Raw genomic sequence first — 16912 nt, 5'->3', positions numbered from 1 at the left:
ATGCTTTAAGAAATGGTCTGGTTGCCAACCTGTCAGCTACTCAGAGTGAATAGCTTCTGGACACAGCCCTTGTAGCTCTGTAGGTCTGGTTTGAAAACTGGCCAGTGGCCAGCCATGGTCAGCCACTGGGGCTGCTTTCTCTGAAATGAACTGATTGGCATCCTTTCCTGGCAGACTTTTATATGTGAGAACAAGGCTCCTCATCAGACTCCAGGTAAAGGAAAGCAGGTCAGTTACCTTTCTGAGCCTCAGTTTTTTTATCTGTAAATGGGAATAATACTATGGCTAACCATGCACATTCACTGTGGAAATTAAGTGAAGTGTATATGAAGAACTCTTAGCATGGTATCTGGCATGTAGTAAACATCCTAATGTTTTTGGGGAAAATAAGAGGGAACGTGAAGACCAGCTGATTAGAACGAGGGTGCCAGCAGATTTGAGGCTTCTTGTGGCCAAACCAGAAACCTGGTGGACGTGTTGCAATCAAACTCAGTGGGCTTGCCTGTTTTGCTGTGACCTCAGTCCCTTGGGATTTGTTCATATTACTCATAGAGGGATGGAAGGGCCTGGCCAAGTTTCATCACAATACACTGAGTGTGTATTATGGACCAGACTTGTATCTCAGCACCAAGGAGTTCACCATAGAGCACAGAAGTGCTCAGCCTTTTTTGGATCACATGTTCTTTTGAGAATTTGGCTATATATACATATATATGAATGTGCCCCCAGATAATGCAGAGATATATAAATCTGCATTTAATTTTAGTGGGTTCAAGTGCTCACTCCCCAAAATTTGTGCATGAACACTTGAGGGATCTGTGAACAATAGCCTGAGAAGCTGTGGTCGCAGAGAATCACATCTGAGTTCTCGTCTTAGTCCTACAACTTACTAGTTGTCCCATCTTTAATTGTTTTTGACATCCCACCTTATTTATAAAATGGGAAGAATCATTTTAAGTGGTTTTTGAAGATTAAATGAGAATTGTGGATGTAAAGGATTTGGCCCATCACTTGACACATAGTAAATAATTACCATTAGCTTAAAAAAAAAAAAAGAGTGCAGAGTAGTAGGAGCTCTGAGCTAAAAGACACTGAGGCCTGTGACTGATGGCAGCAGAGTTGGAATTGTGTCCTGAAGATGCTGAAGAATTAGGGAAAGATGAGGAGTGAATTGGGAGAACTTGGTTCTGGTCTAGACTCTGCTGCTAGATCTGTTTGAGGCCTTGGGCAAGTCTCTTCCTCTCTTTGGGTCTCAGGACCCTTGTATACTAATCAAGATTGAGTAGGGCCAGAGGTCCCCAATGTTTTGCCCCAGAGAACTGCTTTAACCTTCCTCATGGATTCATATGTATATATACACATATACATATATATATATGCATACATACATATATATACATATATACACACATATATACATACATATACACACATATACATATATACCCATACACACATACACACACATATGTATATGCTTCCTAATGACTGAAACCCTGACCAAACTTGCCTGAGCACTAAAGGGAACTTAATGGCTTACATAACAAAGACCAGGGAGAGATTACACCTCACATATTGCTAGGGACAGCACTAGCTGGCCTTGGCTCTGTTCTATCTCTAAGTTCTACTTTCCTCTGTACTGGCTGTCTTCTTGGGCATCTTCCTCTTCTGTGGCTGCAAGATGGCTGCCAGCAGGTCCTGACTCACATCCTATTCTGAGGGCAGAAAAGTCCTGCCGCCTTTTCAGTAGCTCTGTCATCTGATGTTCAGTTGTTCTAAGTTGTGTCCCATCCTGTTCATCCTGGTTAATCACCCTGACCAGGAACACACAAGGCTCTGGTTGGCCAGATCTTAGAAACAACCCTTCTCATGGAACTAGGGGGTGGGGGGCCTAGGCCACATGGGCTGAGAATGGAGGAATGGTAGTTTCTCAAGGAACTAAGATCTCAGCAAATTGGGAATAGAGGGGAACTTCTTCAACTTGATAAGGGACATCTACAAAAATTCTATAATCAACATCATGCTTGTAAGACATTCGTGATATCCCCCTAAGATTGGGAACAAGGCAAGGATGTGCTCTCTCAACACTTCTATTCAACATTGATCTGGAAGTCTTGGTTAGTGCAATAAGATAAAATTTTAAAAATTGAAGATATACAGTTTGAAAAGGAAGAAATAAAACTGACTTTACTCACAGATGACATGATTGTGTAGAAAATCTCAAAGAAATATGTAAAAATAAAAAAAATTCCTGGAACTAATAACTGTATATCAAGGTTGTAGGACCCAAGATCAATATATAAAAGCTTTCCTATATATAAGCAATGAAGAATTGAAATTTGAAATAGAAATGCCCCCTGCCCCATTTACCACTGCACACACATGCAAAACAAATGCTTAGGTATAAATCTAACAGAGTATATATATATATAGGTTCTATATGTGGAAAGCCACAAAACACTGATGAAAGAAATCAAAGTATACTGAAATACATAGATATTCCATCTTCATAGATTGGAAGACTTAATATTAAGATGTCAGTTCTTCCCAACTTGATGTATAGAGTGAAGTAATCCCAATCAAAATCCTATCAGGCTATTTTATAAATATCAAGAACTGATTCTCAAATTTATGTGGAAAGACTAAAGACAGAATAACCAACACAATACTGAAAAATAACAAATTTGGGGAATTTACTCTACCTGTTTTCAACACTGACAGAAATCAAGATAACATGGTACCGACAAAAGAAAAGACCACCCAGGGCAGTGGAACAGAATAATGAGCCAAGAAATAGACCCACACGGATATAGGAAACTCATCTTTCCCAAACTCATGAGGGCATTCATTAGAGGAAGGGTAATTTCTTTGACAAAATGGTACTGGGACAATTGGAACATTTTTTATGTATGGAAAAAAATGGACCTAGACACAGACAATAGATCTTTCATAAAAATTAACTCAGAATGGCTCATAAACCTAAATGTAGAAGGTAAAATTATAAAACGTATAGGAGAAAGCATAGAAGAAAATCTACATGACCTTTGGTGATGAGTTATTAGATGTAACCCTGAAAGTATAATCCATGAAAGAAGAAACTGATAAGTTAGACTTCACTGAAAGTAGAAATTTCTACTCTGCAAAAGATGCTGATAATAAAATTAAAAGATGAAGCACAGCCTGGGGAAATATTTGCAGGACACCTATCTGATAAAAGAATTGTATCCAAAATAGACTCTTTAAAGTCAATGAGAAGAAAATAACCCAATTAAAAAATGGGCAGAAAATCTGGATACCTCACCAAGGAAGTACAAATAGCAATAAAGATGAAAAGATGCTCAGCGTCATTTGTCACTGGGGAAATGCAAAACACTATGTATCTGTTAGGATAGCTAAAATAAAACAAACAGTGACAGTACCAGTTGCTGGCAAGTATCGAGCAACACAAACTCTCGTTCGTTATTGGTGGGAATCCAGAATGGTAAAATCCAGCAATTGCACTCCTAGATATTTATCCAGCTTCTTAGAAATCTTATGTCTACACACACACACACACACACACACACACACACAACAGCTTTATTCATCATTGTCAAATACCAAAAGTAACTAAGATGTCCTTCAATAGACAAACTGGTAAATCATAGAGTGGAAGAGTATTCATCAAAAAAAAAAGGGGGGGGGGGAGCCCTCAAGCCATATAAAGACACGGATGAATCTTAAATGTTTTTTACTAAGTGAAAGAAACCAGTCTGAAAAGGTGACATATGTATGATTACCTCCACCACCCTCCTTCCTCCTCACCCCCCTAGCATTCCTTCCCCCCCCCCAGCATTTTAAAGACATTCTGGGAAATGTAAAAACATTTTTGGAAAAGGTAAAACTCCAGAGATGATAAACAGATCCATCAGTGGTTGCCAGTGTTTTGAAAAGGGGAGAGCATTAAGTAGTGAAGCACAGAGGATTTCTTAGGGTGGTGAAACTGTTCTGTGTAATACTGTATGATACATAGTGTTGTTGGACACATGACACTATCATTTGTGGAAACCCATAGAACTTTACAGCACCAAGAGTAAACTTTAGTATATGCAAATTTAAAAAATTGTGAAAATTGAGGGAGGGGCAAGATGGCGGAAGAGCAGGGTCCCCAAATCACCTGTCCCCACCAAATTACCTAGATAACCTTCAAACCATCCTGAATATTTACGAATTCGGCCTGAGATGTAAAGAGAGACCAGCTGGAATGCTACAGTGAGAAGAGTCCGCGCTTCTATCAAGGTAGGAAGACGGGGGGGAAAAGAAATAAAGGAACAAAAGGCCTCCGAGGGGGAGGGGCCCCGCGAGGAGCCGGGCTGAGGCCGGGGCGAGTGTCCCCAGGACAGGAGAGCCCCGTCCCGGAGGAGCAGGAGCTGCACCAACCTTCCCGGGCGGGCGGAAAGGGGCTCGCAGGGAGTTGGAGCAGGACCCAGGAGAGCGGGGATGCCCTCGGGGCTCCCGGGGACACTAACAGACACCTGCGAGCGCAGGAGAGTGCGCCGAGCTCCCTAAGGGCTGCAGCGCGCACGGAGGGACCGACCAGAGCAGCTCGGAGGGGCTCGGGAGCGGCTCCGCGGAGGGGGCTGCGGGGCGGGAGCGCAAATCCAACAGCGCAGGCCCCGGAGCACAGGGCGCCGGGACACAGCCCAGGATCCGGCCTCCCCCGGGACAGGCAGAGGCCGGGAGGGCCCAGGACAGCGAGGACGCTCCTGCCCGGAGCTGAGCAGATCAGCGGCCCCGCCCGGGAGCCTCCAGGCCCTGCAGACGGAAAGCCGAGAGCCCCGAGCCCCGTAGTTCCTGCGGAGGCTGAATCCAGGCTTCCAGAGTTGCCATAGCAACTGCAACAGTTCCTCCTGGGGCCTGATGGGGTAAACAACCCCCGCTGAGCCCTGCAGCAGGCAGGGGCAGAGCAGCTCCCCCAAGTGCTAACACCTGAAAATCAGCACAGCAGGCCCCTTCCCCAGAAGACCAGCTAGACGGACCAGTGATACTCCCCCGTGTTCCAATACAACTTGTTTTTGGCCACTCTGCACTGAGCAAAATGACTAGAAGGAAAACCTCACTTCAAAAGAAAGAATCAGAAACAGCCCTCTTTCCCACAGAGTTACAAAATCTGGATTACACTTCAATGTCAGAAAGCCAATTCAGAAGCACCATTATACAGCTACTGGTGGCTCTAGAAAAAAGCATTAAGGCCTCACGAGACTTCATGACTGCAGAATTTAGATCCAATCAGGCAGAAATTAAAAATCAATTGAATGAGATGCAATCCAAACTAGAAGTCCTAATGACGAGGGTTAACGAGGTGGAAGAACGAGTGAGTGACATAGAAGACAAGTTAATGGCAAAGAGGGAAACTGAGGAAAAAAGAGACAATCAATTAAGGGACCATGAAGACAGATTAAGGCAAATAAATGACACTCTAAGGAAGAAAAACCTACGTTTAATTGGGGTTCCCGAGGGCGCCGAAAGGGACAGAGGGCCAGAATATGTATTTGAACAAATCCTAGCTGAAAACTTTCCCAATCTGGGAAGGGAAACAGGCATTCAGATCCAGGAAATAGAGAGATCCCCCCCTAAAATCAATAAAAACCGTTCAACACCTCGACATCTAATAGTGAAGCTTGCAAATTCCAAAGATAAAGAGAAGATCCTTAAAGCAGCAAGAGACAAGAAGTCCCTGACTTTCATGGGGAGGAATATTAGGGTAACAGCAGACCTCTCCACAGAGACCTGGCAGGCCAGAAAGGGCTGGCAGGATATATTCAGGGTCCTAAATGAGAAGAACATGCAACCAAGAATACTTTATCCAGCAAGGCTCTCATTCAAAATGGAAGGAGAGATAAAGAGCTTCCAAGACAGGCAGGAACTGAAAGAATATGTGACCTCCAAACCAGCTCTGCAAGAAATTTTAAGGGGGACTCTTAAAACTCCCCTTTAAGAAGAAGTTCAAGTAACTCTGAACGTGAATGGGCTTAATGACCCCATCAAAAGGCGCAGAGTTTCAGACTGGATAAAAAAACAGGACCCATCTATTTGCTGTCTACAAGAGACTCATTTTAGACAGAAGGACACCTACAACCTGAAAATAAAAGGTTGGAGAACCATTTACCATTCAAATGGTTCTCAAAATATACCCTAAAAACTACAGAACACTTCTGAAAGAAATTGAGGAAGACACAAAGAGATGGAAAAATATTCCATGCTCATGGATTGGCAGAATTAATATTGTGAAAATGTCAATGTTACCCAGGGCAATTTACACGTATAATGCAATCCCTATCAAAATACCATGGACTTTCTTCAGAGACTTAGAACAAATTATTTTAAGATTTGTGTGGAATCAGAAAAGACCCCAAACAGCCAGGGGAATTTTAAAAAAAGAAAACCATATCTGGGGGCATCACAATGCCAGATTTCAGGTTGTACTACAAAGCTGTGTTCATCAAGACAGTGTGGTACTGGCACAAAAACAGACATATAGATCAATGGAACAGAACAGAGAACCCAGAAGTGGACCCTGAACTTTATGCTCAACTAATATACGATAAAGGAGGAAAGACGATCCACTGGAAGAAAGACAGTCTCTTCAATAAATGGTGCTGGGAAAATTGGACATCCACATGCAGAAGAATGAAACTGGACCCCTCTCTTGCACCGTACACAAAGATAAACTCAAAATAGATGAAAGATCTAAATGTGAGACAAGATTCCATCAAAATCCCAGAGGAGAACTCAGGCAACACCCTTTTTGAACTTGGCCACAGTAACCGGAGAAGGACAAACAGTGTATGTTCTCATTCATTTGGGAATATGAATAATAGCGAAAGGGAATATAAGGGAAGGGAGAAGAAATGTGTGAGAAATATCAGAAAGGGAGACAGAACATAAAGACTTCTAACTCTGGGAAATGAGCTAGGGGTGGTGGAGGGGGAGGAGGGCGGGGGGTGGGGGTGAATGGGTGACGGGCACTGAGGGGTACACTTGACGGGATGAGCACTGGGTGTTATTCTGTATGTTGGTAAATTGAACACCAATAAAAATTAATTTATAAAAAAAAATAAAAAATAAAAAATTGTGAAAATTAAGGAATCCTAGAGTGGAATGCAGAACATAACAAAAAAAATCTAACCATATTATAAATGTGTGAAATAACATCACTGAAGAAGGTGAGGGGAAAGGTGCTGACCTAAGTAACTTTGCAAATGAATGGAGCCTGTAAGACAAAAGACAAAAGGAACTATGTATAAGCTCTCTTCTCTAGTTAATATAGTTCTTTCCCCAGGGCATTGGTTAACAATTCTGAAGCCCTTATACATGAATACTGGAATTTGAACAATTTAGGAAATGGATGGCGGAATGTAAGACCCATATTTTTCAATGTTGGAATGGAAAGTTACAGACAAGCAAGGGTAGAAAGCTAAGAGATCAATATGAATTCATATTTATTTTAATATAGATACAGGTGGTTACAAACAAATTTTATAGATACATATATGCACATGGGTTAATATACATACACACCTGTGCGTGCCTGCACACACACATGCACACACGTATTACCTTGCTCTGCCAACCAAGACGACCTAGCAACAGTGGCAGCCCAGTAGTAATAAGCACACTCAGCACCCAGATCTCGGTTTCTAATACCATACTGTAATAAAAGGGACCATGGCTCCTTGGAGAAATGGCTGGTTTAGTACTGGGGTAATAGCATCTTAATGAGCTAGTAGTGGTACCAGAAAATAAGGAAGTGCTCAAACCAACCAATCAACCAGCCAACTAAAACAATGCTAGGGTAGGTCAAAGGAACACAGGAGCCAACTGAAAGAGCTTTCAGTGGCCAAAGCTAGCGCAATTTGAGCAACAAAATAGATAATACAGCTTTGAGTTATAACTCAAAATGTAAATAAATATCCATGAGTCCTTTCTGATATAAATTAAATGTTTGCATAAATAGGGAAGAATAGACAAACTTCTGTTCTTCTAAACAATAATTCCAGCAGCTCACTTCCTTCCATAGTGATTTCTTTCCAATGTCTGAGGTGATACCATTATTTATGTAACCAGTTTCCTATTGATAGGTATTTTTTTTCTATTCTTTTTCTTTATAAACAGTACATCCTTGTACATTAGTTCCTCCAAATTTCTGGGTTTTCATGAGATAAAAACTCTAGGTAGGAATAAGTTTAACATCTTGAAAAGTATATATAAGTTGCTCTTCCAAATGGCCCCATGAATTTATATTCCCCAAAACAATGTATGAAAGTATTCATTTCTCTGCATTCTTGGTATAATATATGACTGACAAAGAGCTAATGTATTTTCTTAACTACACAAAGAATTTTTACTAATCTGTAGTAAGGGGGCAGATGTCCCAATAGAAAGATGGGTAAGGATATGAGCAGGTAATTCACAAGACAAATAGTACAAATGGCCCATAAATATTTGTAACAAAAAATAGAAAAAAAGTGCAAAAAAAAAGATGTTAATTGAATAGTTATGAAAAAAATGCAAAATAGAAACAATGAGACATTATTATATTTGTTAGGCCAGTAAAAAAAAAAAAAAAAAAAGGAGTTGTAACAACTAGTATTTGCCTGTGCATGGGGACAGGGATCAGCTCAAACTTGTTGATAGATAAAGAAATAGACCCTTTGGAGGCCAATTTTTTTGATATATACTTTTGTTTTTTTGTTTTTTTTTTAATTTTTTATTTATTTATGATAGTCACAGAGAGAGAGAGAGAGGCAGAGACACAGGCAGAGGGAGAAGCAGGCTCCATGCACCGGGAGCCCGATGTGGGATTCGATCCCTGGTCTCCAGGATCGCGCCCTGGGCCAAAGGCAGGCGCCAAACCGCTGCGCCACCCAGGGATCCCTGATATATACTTTTGAAAAAAGATACACATACTTTTATTGGCTCCACCTTACTGGAATTTATCCTAAGACCTTAATTAAAAATGCATAAAGATATATGTATAAATGTGCTCACCATAGCATAGTTTGGTACAAAATAATTACAAATAAGCTATCCAACAATAAGAGGTCACTCAATGATGGTAGTACATCCCTAAGATGGAATACTTGGCAGCTGCTAAAAATTATGTTGTAGAAGAATATTTATTCACTAATATTCTTGTGATGGGGCCCCTGGGTGACTCTGTTGGTTAAATGTCTGACTTTGGCTCAGGTCATGATCCCAGGGTCCTTAGATCGAGCCTCACAGTGGGCTCCCTGCTCAGTGGGGAGCCTGCTTCTCCCTCTCCTGCTCCCCCTGCTTGTGTTTTCTCTCTGTCAAATAAATAAATAAAATCTTTAAAAAAATTATGGTAATAATATAATGAATATATTCTGGTTTAGTTGAAAAAGACAGGTGTATGTTTTTTGTATGGAAAAGAGAGTAGAAGGATAGAAAACAGTGTCTGTTGTGGTCTATATACAAGGGTGAGGTTGTTAACTGAGCTCTTCCCTTTGTGTCTCTCTCTGTGTCCCTTGTTTTCTGCATTAAGCTTCTCTTAAATTTTGTAGTTAGGAAAGAAAATAAAAAATGTTTGAAACTTTGCTGATCTTACCTGTGTAATGTCTTTCTTATCTGCTCCTTCTCCTTTCTGTCTATCTCATTCAGCATGGCCCTTGCTCAGGCCCCCCACCTGTCACTTGGACCATTGCATCAGATTCCAGATGGGTGTTCCTGCCCCTACTGAAGGTTCTATCACTTCGCTGCTTGGAAACCTCCAGAAGTCTCCCCATGTAGAATAGCACCTCAAATCTTTCTTGTGACCTTGGTGCTCCAGACCCCCACCATCTGGCCTTCAGTGCCCTTCCCAGCTATGACATCCCCCCTACCCCAATCCCACAAAGCACCTGTAACACCCCAGTGGGTCTACTCAGTTCTCCCTGGCCACAGTGTATACAGCCATACCCCAGCCCTGTCTTTACCTGTTTGAAGCCTTACCCATCTTTCAAACCCTCAAGGCCTGCCTCTTCCAGCAAGCCTTCCTTTATCATTACCTACCTCCATGTTCCAGTCCGCTTAGGTTGAGCTTCTTTTGTGTACATGATTGCCATGTGATTTCTGGAGGATCCTGCCTCCTTCTTTGATCACTTCCATATTAGGCAAGGGCTGATAGGGTCTGGACTCACAATGCCTAGAGCCTGCGCACAGTACAGGCTTCTTGAAAGTCTATTGAATTGAATTGACTCAGTTGCCTCTGCATACTGTGTGCTACAGATTGGAATCAACTCTGCCATGTTCCATAATTATGCCTTAAATATGTGATTTTTTGGCATGCATAAATTTATTAAATTATACATATTAAACTATCACACTTGAGATTATGTGGCATAAAAATGTGCATGTATTAAAATAATAAGGTTTATGGGTGTATGTATCATTTGGTGTCCAGAAAATCTTTGTTCCATAACTGGCTAGTAAACGTTTGAGTCTGAACTTAATTTTAGGCAATTCCTTGGAAAAAATGATTCTATGGAAACCCAGGCATGGCCTGGAGGCAACCACAAGTAATTATGCGGAAGAAACTTTTCTATAATATTCCTGCTTAACATAAAAAGCAAATTTTTGATTCTTGGTTACTCTTTCCTTGTTTTCTCATTGAAAAGTAATCATATTTCAGGAAAGAGAAAGAATTTGGTTGCAGCAATAAATGTACTTTGTTAACTCTGGAATATCCCTAGTTTTCTTTGTAAAATTTAGAGGTTTTTCGATGCCTTGCCTTCCTTTCCACTCCACACATCCCCATATTCTGCTTAGCTCTCTCTCTCTGGGCCATGCTGTCATTCTAGCCTTGGGCATCTGTGTGTCACAGCATGGTTGTTACGGTAACGAGATGTAAACAAGAAAGTAACCACTTCCCAGACTTTCTTGGCAGGAAACTCCTTCAATGTTGTACTAAGGTGTCATGTGAGTCAACTATACCCTGGTAGATAACTTGCCTGTTCCCAAAAGGATTCAGGAGCTTGGGGATGTTGATTTCTGTCAAAGGCAATCATGAGTAATGTTTGTTTGGTTTTTTTTTAAAGCATGAATAATGTTCTGAACCCAAAGTACAGTATGTCCTTTTGGCACAAATGGTCTCCAGAAAAACATGTCCCTTCACCTGCATTATTTTGTGGAACTTTGAAAGACACTTATGTATCATTTAAATTACTGGGTAAACCTCTCCTAGAATATTAAATTTGTTACAATTGTGCAAATATTGGTGAATCCTACTTATCTTGGATCTGGCTGGGGATATAGATCTCATGGGTAGTCCTGCCAGTGAATGTATACCTTTGTCTGGCCATTTGTCTGGCCATCCATCCATCCATCCATCCACTCATCCATGATTTTTCCACAACTGGGATCCTTCTGAGCAGGAATGATCTGTCTTGTTCATCTCAAAATTCCTTGCCGCAACTTCAGAGAGATTCATGTTGTGGAGGCCCAGTAACTCCTCTGCATGATGAGGAAAGTACTTGTCTCTGTCAGCACCACTGTGTATGGTTGGAGAGGAGGTGCTGAAGGAGGGCCCCATTTGCAGGGCTGGGTGTGGTGAAGAGACCCTTAACTGCACTCTACCCCAGTCTGTATTCTTCCAGTTTCCTGACCTCTGGGAAATCTCTGTCTGTGGTGGGCGAGGGCGACAGGAGTGGTCCAGTATTTAACGTATTTAACCACTTTGTGTGTGTGTGTGTGTGTGTGTGTGTGTGTGTGTGTGTATTTGACTCTACAGGTCAGTTTTTGGGTTGTACGAGAAATTCTAACAGCACAGACTTTAAAAATAAGGGCAGAAATCCTGAGCCATTTTGTGAAAATAGCCAAGGTAAGCTCTTTTATTATTATTTTCCTTCCTTCCTCCCTCCCTCCCTCCCTCCCTCCCTCCCTTCCTTCCTTCCTTCCTTCTTTCCTTCCTTTTTCTTTCTTTTTTTCCCCCCGGAATGTTTCCTCAGTATTTTGAGAGCTGCTTTGCTCTGGGCCTGCTGGGCTGGGTTCAAGTAGAGGGCTGTGACCTGACTTCTCTAGGCTGCAAGACTGGCTTAGGTGCCCACGCAGCCTCCCTCCCCCCCATGCACGCATGGCAGTGTGGCCCTCTACGTGTTTTTATGGCAGCCATCCATTCTCTTTAGCTGGCTGTTCAGACTCTCTATGAGGCCTTGGGGCTCCCTCTGGGGTCCACCCATCCTCCTATTTCAGTTAGCTAGCACTGGGGGTTGATGGGCTCTGTGATACCATCATATCCTGTAGTTTTGTCTGTAGTCAGCAGATTCACCCCATCCCCATCCTAAGCTTGAGGCCTAGGCCCAGTGACTCTGCTGGGCCCTACTCCCACCTCCTGCCCCCTGCCCTGGTAGTTTCTGTTCTTGCCAATTGTTAAGCACCAGGCTTATGTCTGTACCCCACCTTTCCCCTTCTGTTCCCTGATGTCTGCTAGGCCAGGCAGTGATGCCATGGGCTTTCCCAGACCACTCTCATCACTTACATGGCTGTGCCAGCTCCTCCCTATGTGCTGCTGCTGACCACCAGGCTTGCCTGCATCTTGGCAGCACGCTGCTATTCTGTCTGGCTCCCGGCATGGTGTGTGCACGTGTTGTGTTCCCACCCAGATCCTAGGCCGGTCAACTTTCACTGATGCCCTTCATGAGCCAGGCATCATAGCAGCCACTTTACTGAAATGATCGTGTTTGATGTTCACATTGTCATTCTCCCACTTATAGAGGTGAGTGTCCATGCCCAGGGCCTTATAGCGAGTGCGCTAGAGCATATCTCTTTGCCCTCAGGGAAGCTGCTCCACTGCCCCTCATGGGAAGGTTAAGGGCATCCATCTAGAGTATGTCAGGGACAACAGACGCTTTCACATCCTGTGCATTCTGAAGTGCTCCGGACCATGCTGGGCTTAACGATGCTTGTACTGTCAGGGAGTTCACGCTGGGCCACGAGAAAGCGGGATGAAGTTCCAGCCCTCCAGTGCTTTCAGGAAATGAGTTTGTGGTGCCTCTCCAAGGAATCCAACATGAGCCCTCTTTTACCTCTGCCATCTTCCTGTGATGGCTCATCATACTGGCACTGTGCCCTGAGTATGTTCTGGTACCGATCCCTCCTTCCTCTGGATCTTGGTTTCCCATCTATGAAATGAGAGGGGTGGATCTCCCAGAGGACCTTCAGCTCTAAAAGAAATTTTGTGACAGGCATAGCAATTCAGATACATAGGATGAAATTCAGTCCTCTCAGAGAATCTGTTATTACACACAGGAAACAATTAGAGATTGTTAAAAGATGTAAGAAAGGAAATACTAACTTGTATGGTAAAGGAGAAATCTCTGAGTAGGAACAGAGCTGTAAGGACTAGGCATAGGGCTTTTTATTTATTTATTCAATTTCACTAGGCCCTACTGTGTGCTGTATGAGGCACTAGGGATATGATGGCAGATAGAGCTTTACCCTGCTCTCGGGAACACATGGTCCCGAGACCATGGACATGGTCACATGGTCCCTTTCACATGGGTGAAAGAGAAGCTGGTAAAAGCAACTACAGGCCAGTGTACTAAGGACATGCATAGACTGCTGTGGGAATGCATAGTCAGGGGCCCTAAGCTCCCTAGATTTAGGAGCATGGTCAGGAAGGACATACTAGAGGAGGGGGGCATGTGAGCTTGGTAGTACCCAAGACAAGTGAGGTGGACGAGTAGGGGAGAAGTCTTCCCAACAAGGGATGAGCAGCCCACAAGCCACAGAGCACTCACCCTGGTGCCAGGTGCCAGTCTGGCACTTTGCACACACTGTCCCGTGTAGCGTACGTGCTGTGGTAATCTTCCTCATTGTAGGTATGAGCCAGCCAAGTCTTAGCTAACTCACTGCATTTCACGTAGATATTGGAAGCTGGGCTTAGAACTAGGTCTGTTTGTTCCATGGAGCCCGCTTGCTAGTCCAAACTTCACTGGCTCCCAAGAATGAGAAGCGGAACCCTAGTCCCGCTAAGTTTCCCTCAGCACCAAACTTAGAACCAGAGCAGTTATATCTTTCTGCGCTTATCCTTGGCTGTCCCCTACTCTTGTCTTCCATGGTGAGGAACTTGCGTGAAACTGAATTGAATGCAAGTGTTCTCACTAACGTGGGGTCTGGTTCAAAGGAGCATGGTCAAGTGACAGAGAAGCCAGAGCTGTGTCTTCCTAGCTGAGGGGGATCACACAGATTGGTAGCATCTTCCTTCAGCCCCTCATTTGGGATGTAAGGTAGTCGCAGAAGACCCACGTGGATATTGTTGGTACAGCTGAAGCCTCAGTTTACAAAAGCCTGCTGGGACAGTTCCGATTCGTTGAAAAAAGTACATAAAGGGCATTATCAAACCTTATTCTGAGCCACATTTCTGTCCAGCAACCAGATTAGTCAGCTTATAAACTTTTGCAACTGTGTTTGATGCAGACTCACCTTTTGACAGTTTGAAAGAAGAAGAGCATATGGTTTCTATGAATTCCATAGAACTATATTTTCTACATGAGATATTTTTAAGTATAATTGAATTTCATAAATATGACATTTGGTAACAGTTGAGCATGTTTTTGTTCTGTTGTTAATAACAGAAAAATAATCTATTCCATATCTTTTTTCAGAAACTTCTAGAACTCAACAACCTTCATTCTCTCATGTCTGTGGTATCAGCATTACAAAGTGCACCCATCTTCAGGCTGACAAAAACCTGGGCTGTAAGTTAATCCCTTTGATTTTGGCTCTCATTTCACTAGTAGAGTTCTTCATTCCTTGAGCCCTGAAGGCTTCCTCTGACTGTCTACCCTTTGCCAGTGACAGAAGATTACTGTGGGTTTCCTGGGCATCCTGTCTCCTTCAGGGGACCTCAGCCCCATTTCAGGACAAGGAAGTTGTGAGGGTTGGAGCCGTCTTGAGTGGACCTTCCTGGACCCTAAAACATCACGTGTGGTGGCTGGGCCAGTGACATGACTTTGGCCCTCCACTTGGCTGGCATTCTTCTCTGATAGGCTCCAAATTGCCTTTAGGAAGGTCTCTGGGCTGATGGTTCACAGCTGCCCTGAGTGGTTGGCCATATAGCTAAGAGTCTCTGGAGAAACCTGTGGCCCTCATGTAGGAAGAAAGGGAGGGGGAGGGGTTGTTTTGTTTTGTTTTTTTCCTGAAGGCCATGGATAATTTCAGCTCAGAGGTGGAGTCTGATAGTTATATAATTGAGTCTGTAGGAAAGTTTTTCTGCTGTAAAAATACTTTAAAAATATCTCAGACCTCTTTATCCTCCTTAGCTTGGCACAGTGCCTGACATGAGGGAAGTAATTGCTATTTCCATAGCTCATTAGCATTCACCTCCTGGCCTGCCTGGTCCAGGGTCTCCCACAGCCACACAGCCCAAGCCTTTCAAGACCTGTTTATGTCCCATGGAACTGAAGGAAACTATATAGAATTGTCAGCTGTGCTTCTGCAACTCATTTCCGAACTTTTTTTTTGCCAGTCTACGGGGCTGGGCTCAGTTTCATACTTGGCTAATTCGGGGGCCTTTAAGACACTTAGGGATTATGTTGTAGGTGATCAGAAATGAGCCTTGTTTTTTAAATTACAATTTTCCATAGACCTAGCCCTAGCAAAGTGGAGTGAGAAGTCTGAGCCCAGAGTCAGAAACTGGGTCTGTGTTCAGCCACTGTTCAGAGCATGACTTCTGTGGGACTTGTTTTCCTCTCTCTACTCAGCCGTTGGCCTAGATCAGTGCTTTTACGTCAGTGCTTCGTGGAGCCCCAAGGGTTCTGTGGAGCTGCCTTGAGGGCCACCAGGGGCTGGGAGAGAGGAGGAAGAGAGGAGAGACCTGCCACCTTGGCACTGTTTCCACCCAAGCAGCTCCATTTGCATCGGTTTGATGGACTGGGCTCCTGGGTAAATTTCAGTGGAGCAGTGGTTTGGGAGGTTGAAAGCAGGTTTGGAAGCCACTGATCTCTCCCATTGTTGCCAGGCTTATGAGTCCCTGAGTCCATCTGAGCCATGAGGCTTTTTTCAAAAGTTCCCTAGAGAGTCTTTTTCAAATGAATTTTCCATTATTTAGATGCTGTTACTGTTTCTTGGACTGCTGGGAGCTATATGCAAACTCAGAGAGATGAATTATGACTCTCAAGATGCACAAACCTTATCATCAGCAATGTGGTAACTCTGTGACCCACTGAAGCTATACAGTTGGTGAGGGCAGGGAGTCTTGCAAGCCACCTTTCAACCCACCTATCCTGTTGATCCTAGGACAGTGGTTGGCACAGAGCATTTGAGAAATGGAGGGAGCCAAATTCATCCTTTTTCACCTTCATCCAGATCACCCCAGCCCTAGTGGCATCAGCAGTGGCTGCATCTCTTTCTGACACTCTCTCCACACCTTGTGCTACAAGCACACAGGATGTCTACTCTGGTTTTGTCCATAGATCTGCCTCTCCCTTTGACTGCCTGCCTTCATGATGAGAGGTGTGGCACCCAGCTGGGTGTGTGCTTGTTGTTGGCATTGTGTATATCTGTTGTCCTGGATCTTATCCTTTCTTTGCTGTTATTTCTAGTAATGAGATTCACCATAGAAATATTGCCAAAAAAGAGCTGTTTTGTTTCCCCCTACCCACTTTTCCCTTGACCTGGTATTACAGAGACCTCATGGGCCTGCAGAGCCAAGAGGAGCAGGAGCGCAGGAGGCACTACCATAGTAGCCCAGATGATCAGTGCCTTTATAGTCTTCATTAAAGAAAAAAAAAGATTGACATATTTATTTTAGAGAGGAGGTGGGGAGGGCAGAGCGACAGGGAGAGAGAAGCCCAAGCAGACTCCCCACTGAGCCTCCTGACATGAGGCTCAGTCTTATGACCCTGAGATCAACCTAAGCCAAAACCAAGAG

General features: G+C 43.4%; 1 protein-coding gene across 5 annotated transcripts in view; it reads left to right on the top strand.

Annotated features, from left to right (window-relative positions):
• RALGPS1 (Ral GEF with PH domain and SH3 binding motif 1) overlaps positions 1-16912 on the top strand; it is a 292316-nt gene that overhangs the window by 104591 nt on the left and 170813 nt on the right. For all 5 annotated transcript variants that reach the window (XM_055336511.1, XM_055336494.1, XM_055336502.1 and 2 more), the window contains 2 exons: positions 11771-11860; positions 14646-14738. In XM_055336511.1, the coding sequence (XP_055192486.1) occupies positions 11771-11860; positions 14646-14738 (183 nt within the window). The remainder of the gene's footprint in view (positions 1-11770; positions 11861-14645; positions 14739-16912) is intronic.

Source organism: Nyctereutes procyonoides, unplaced genomic scaffold, assembly GCF_905146905.1.
Source record: "Nyctereutes procyonoides isolate TBG_1078 unplaced genomic scaffold, NYPRO_anot_genome, whole genome shotgun sequence".
Classification (NCBI taxonomy): domain Eukaryota; kingdom Metazoa; phylum Chordata; class Mammalia; order Carnivora; family Canidae; genus Nyctereutes; species Nyctereutes procyonoides.
Note: the sequence above shows the minus strand (reverse complement) of the source record. Positions and strands in the feature narration are given on the sequence as shown.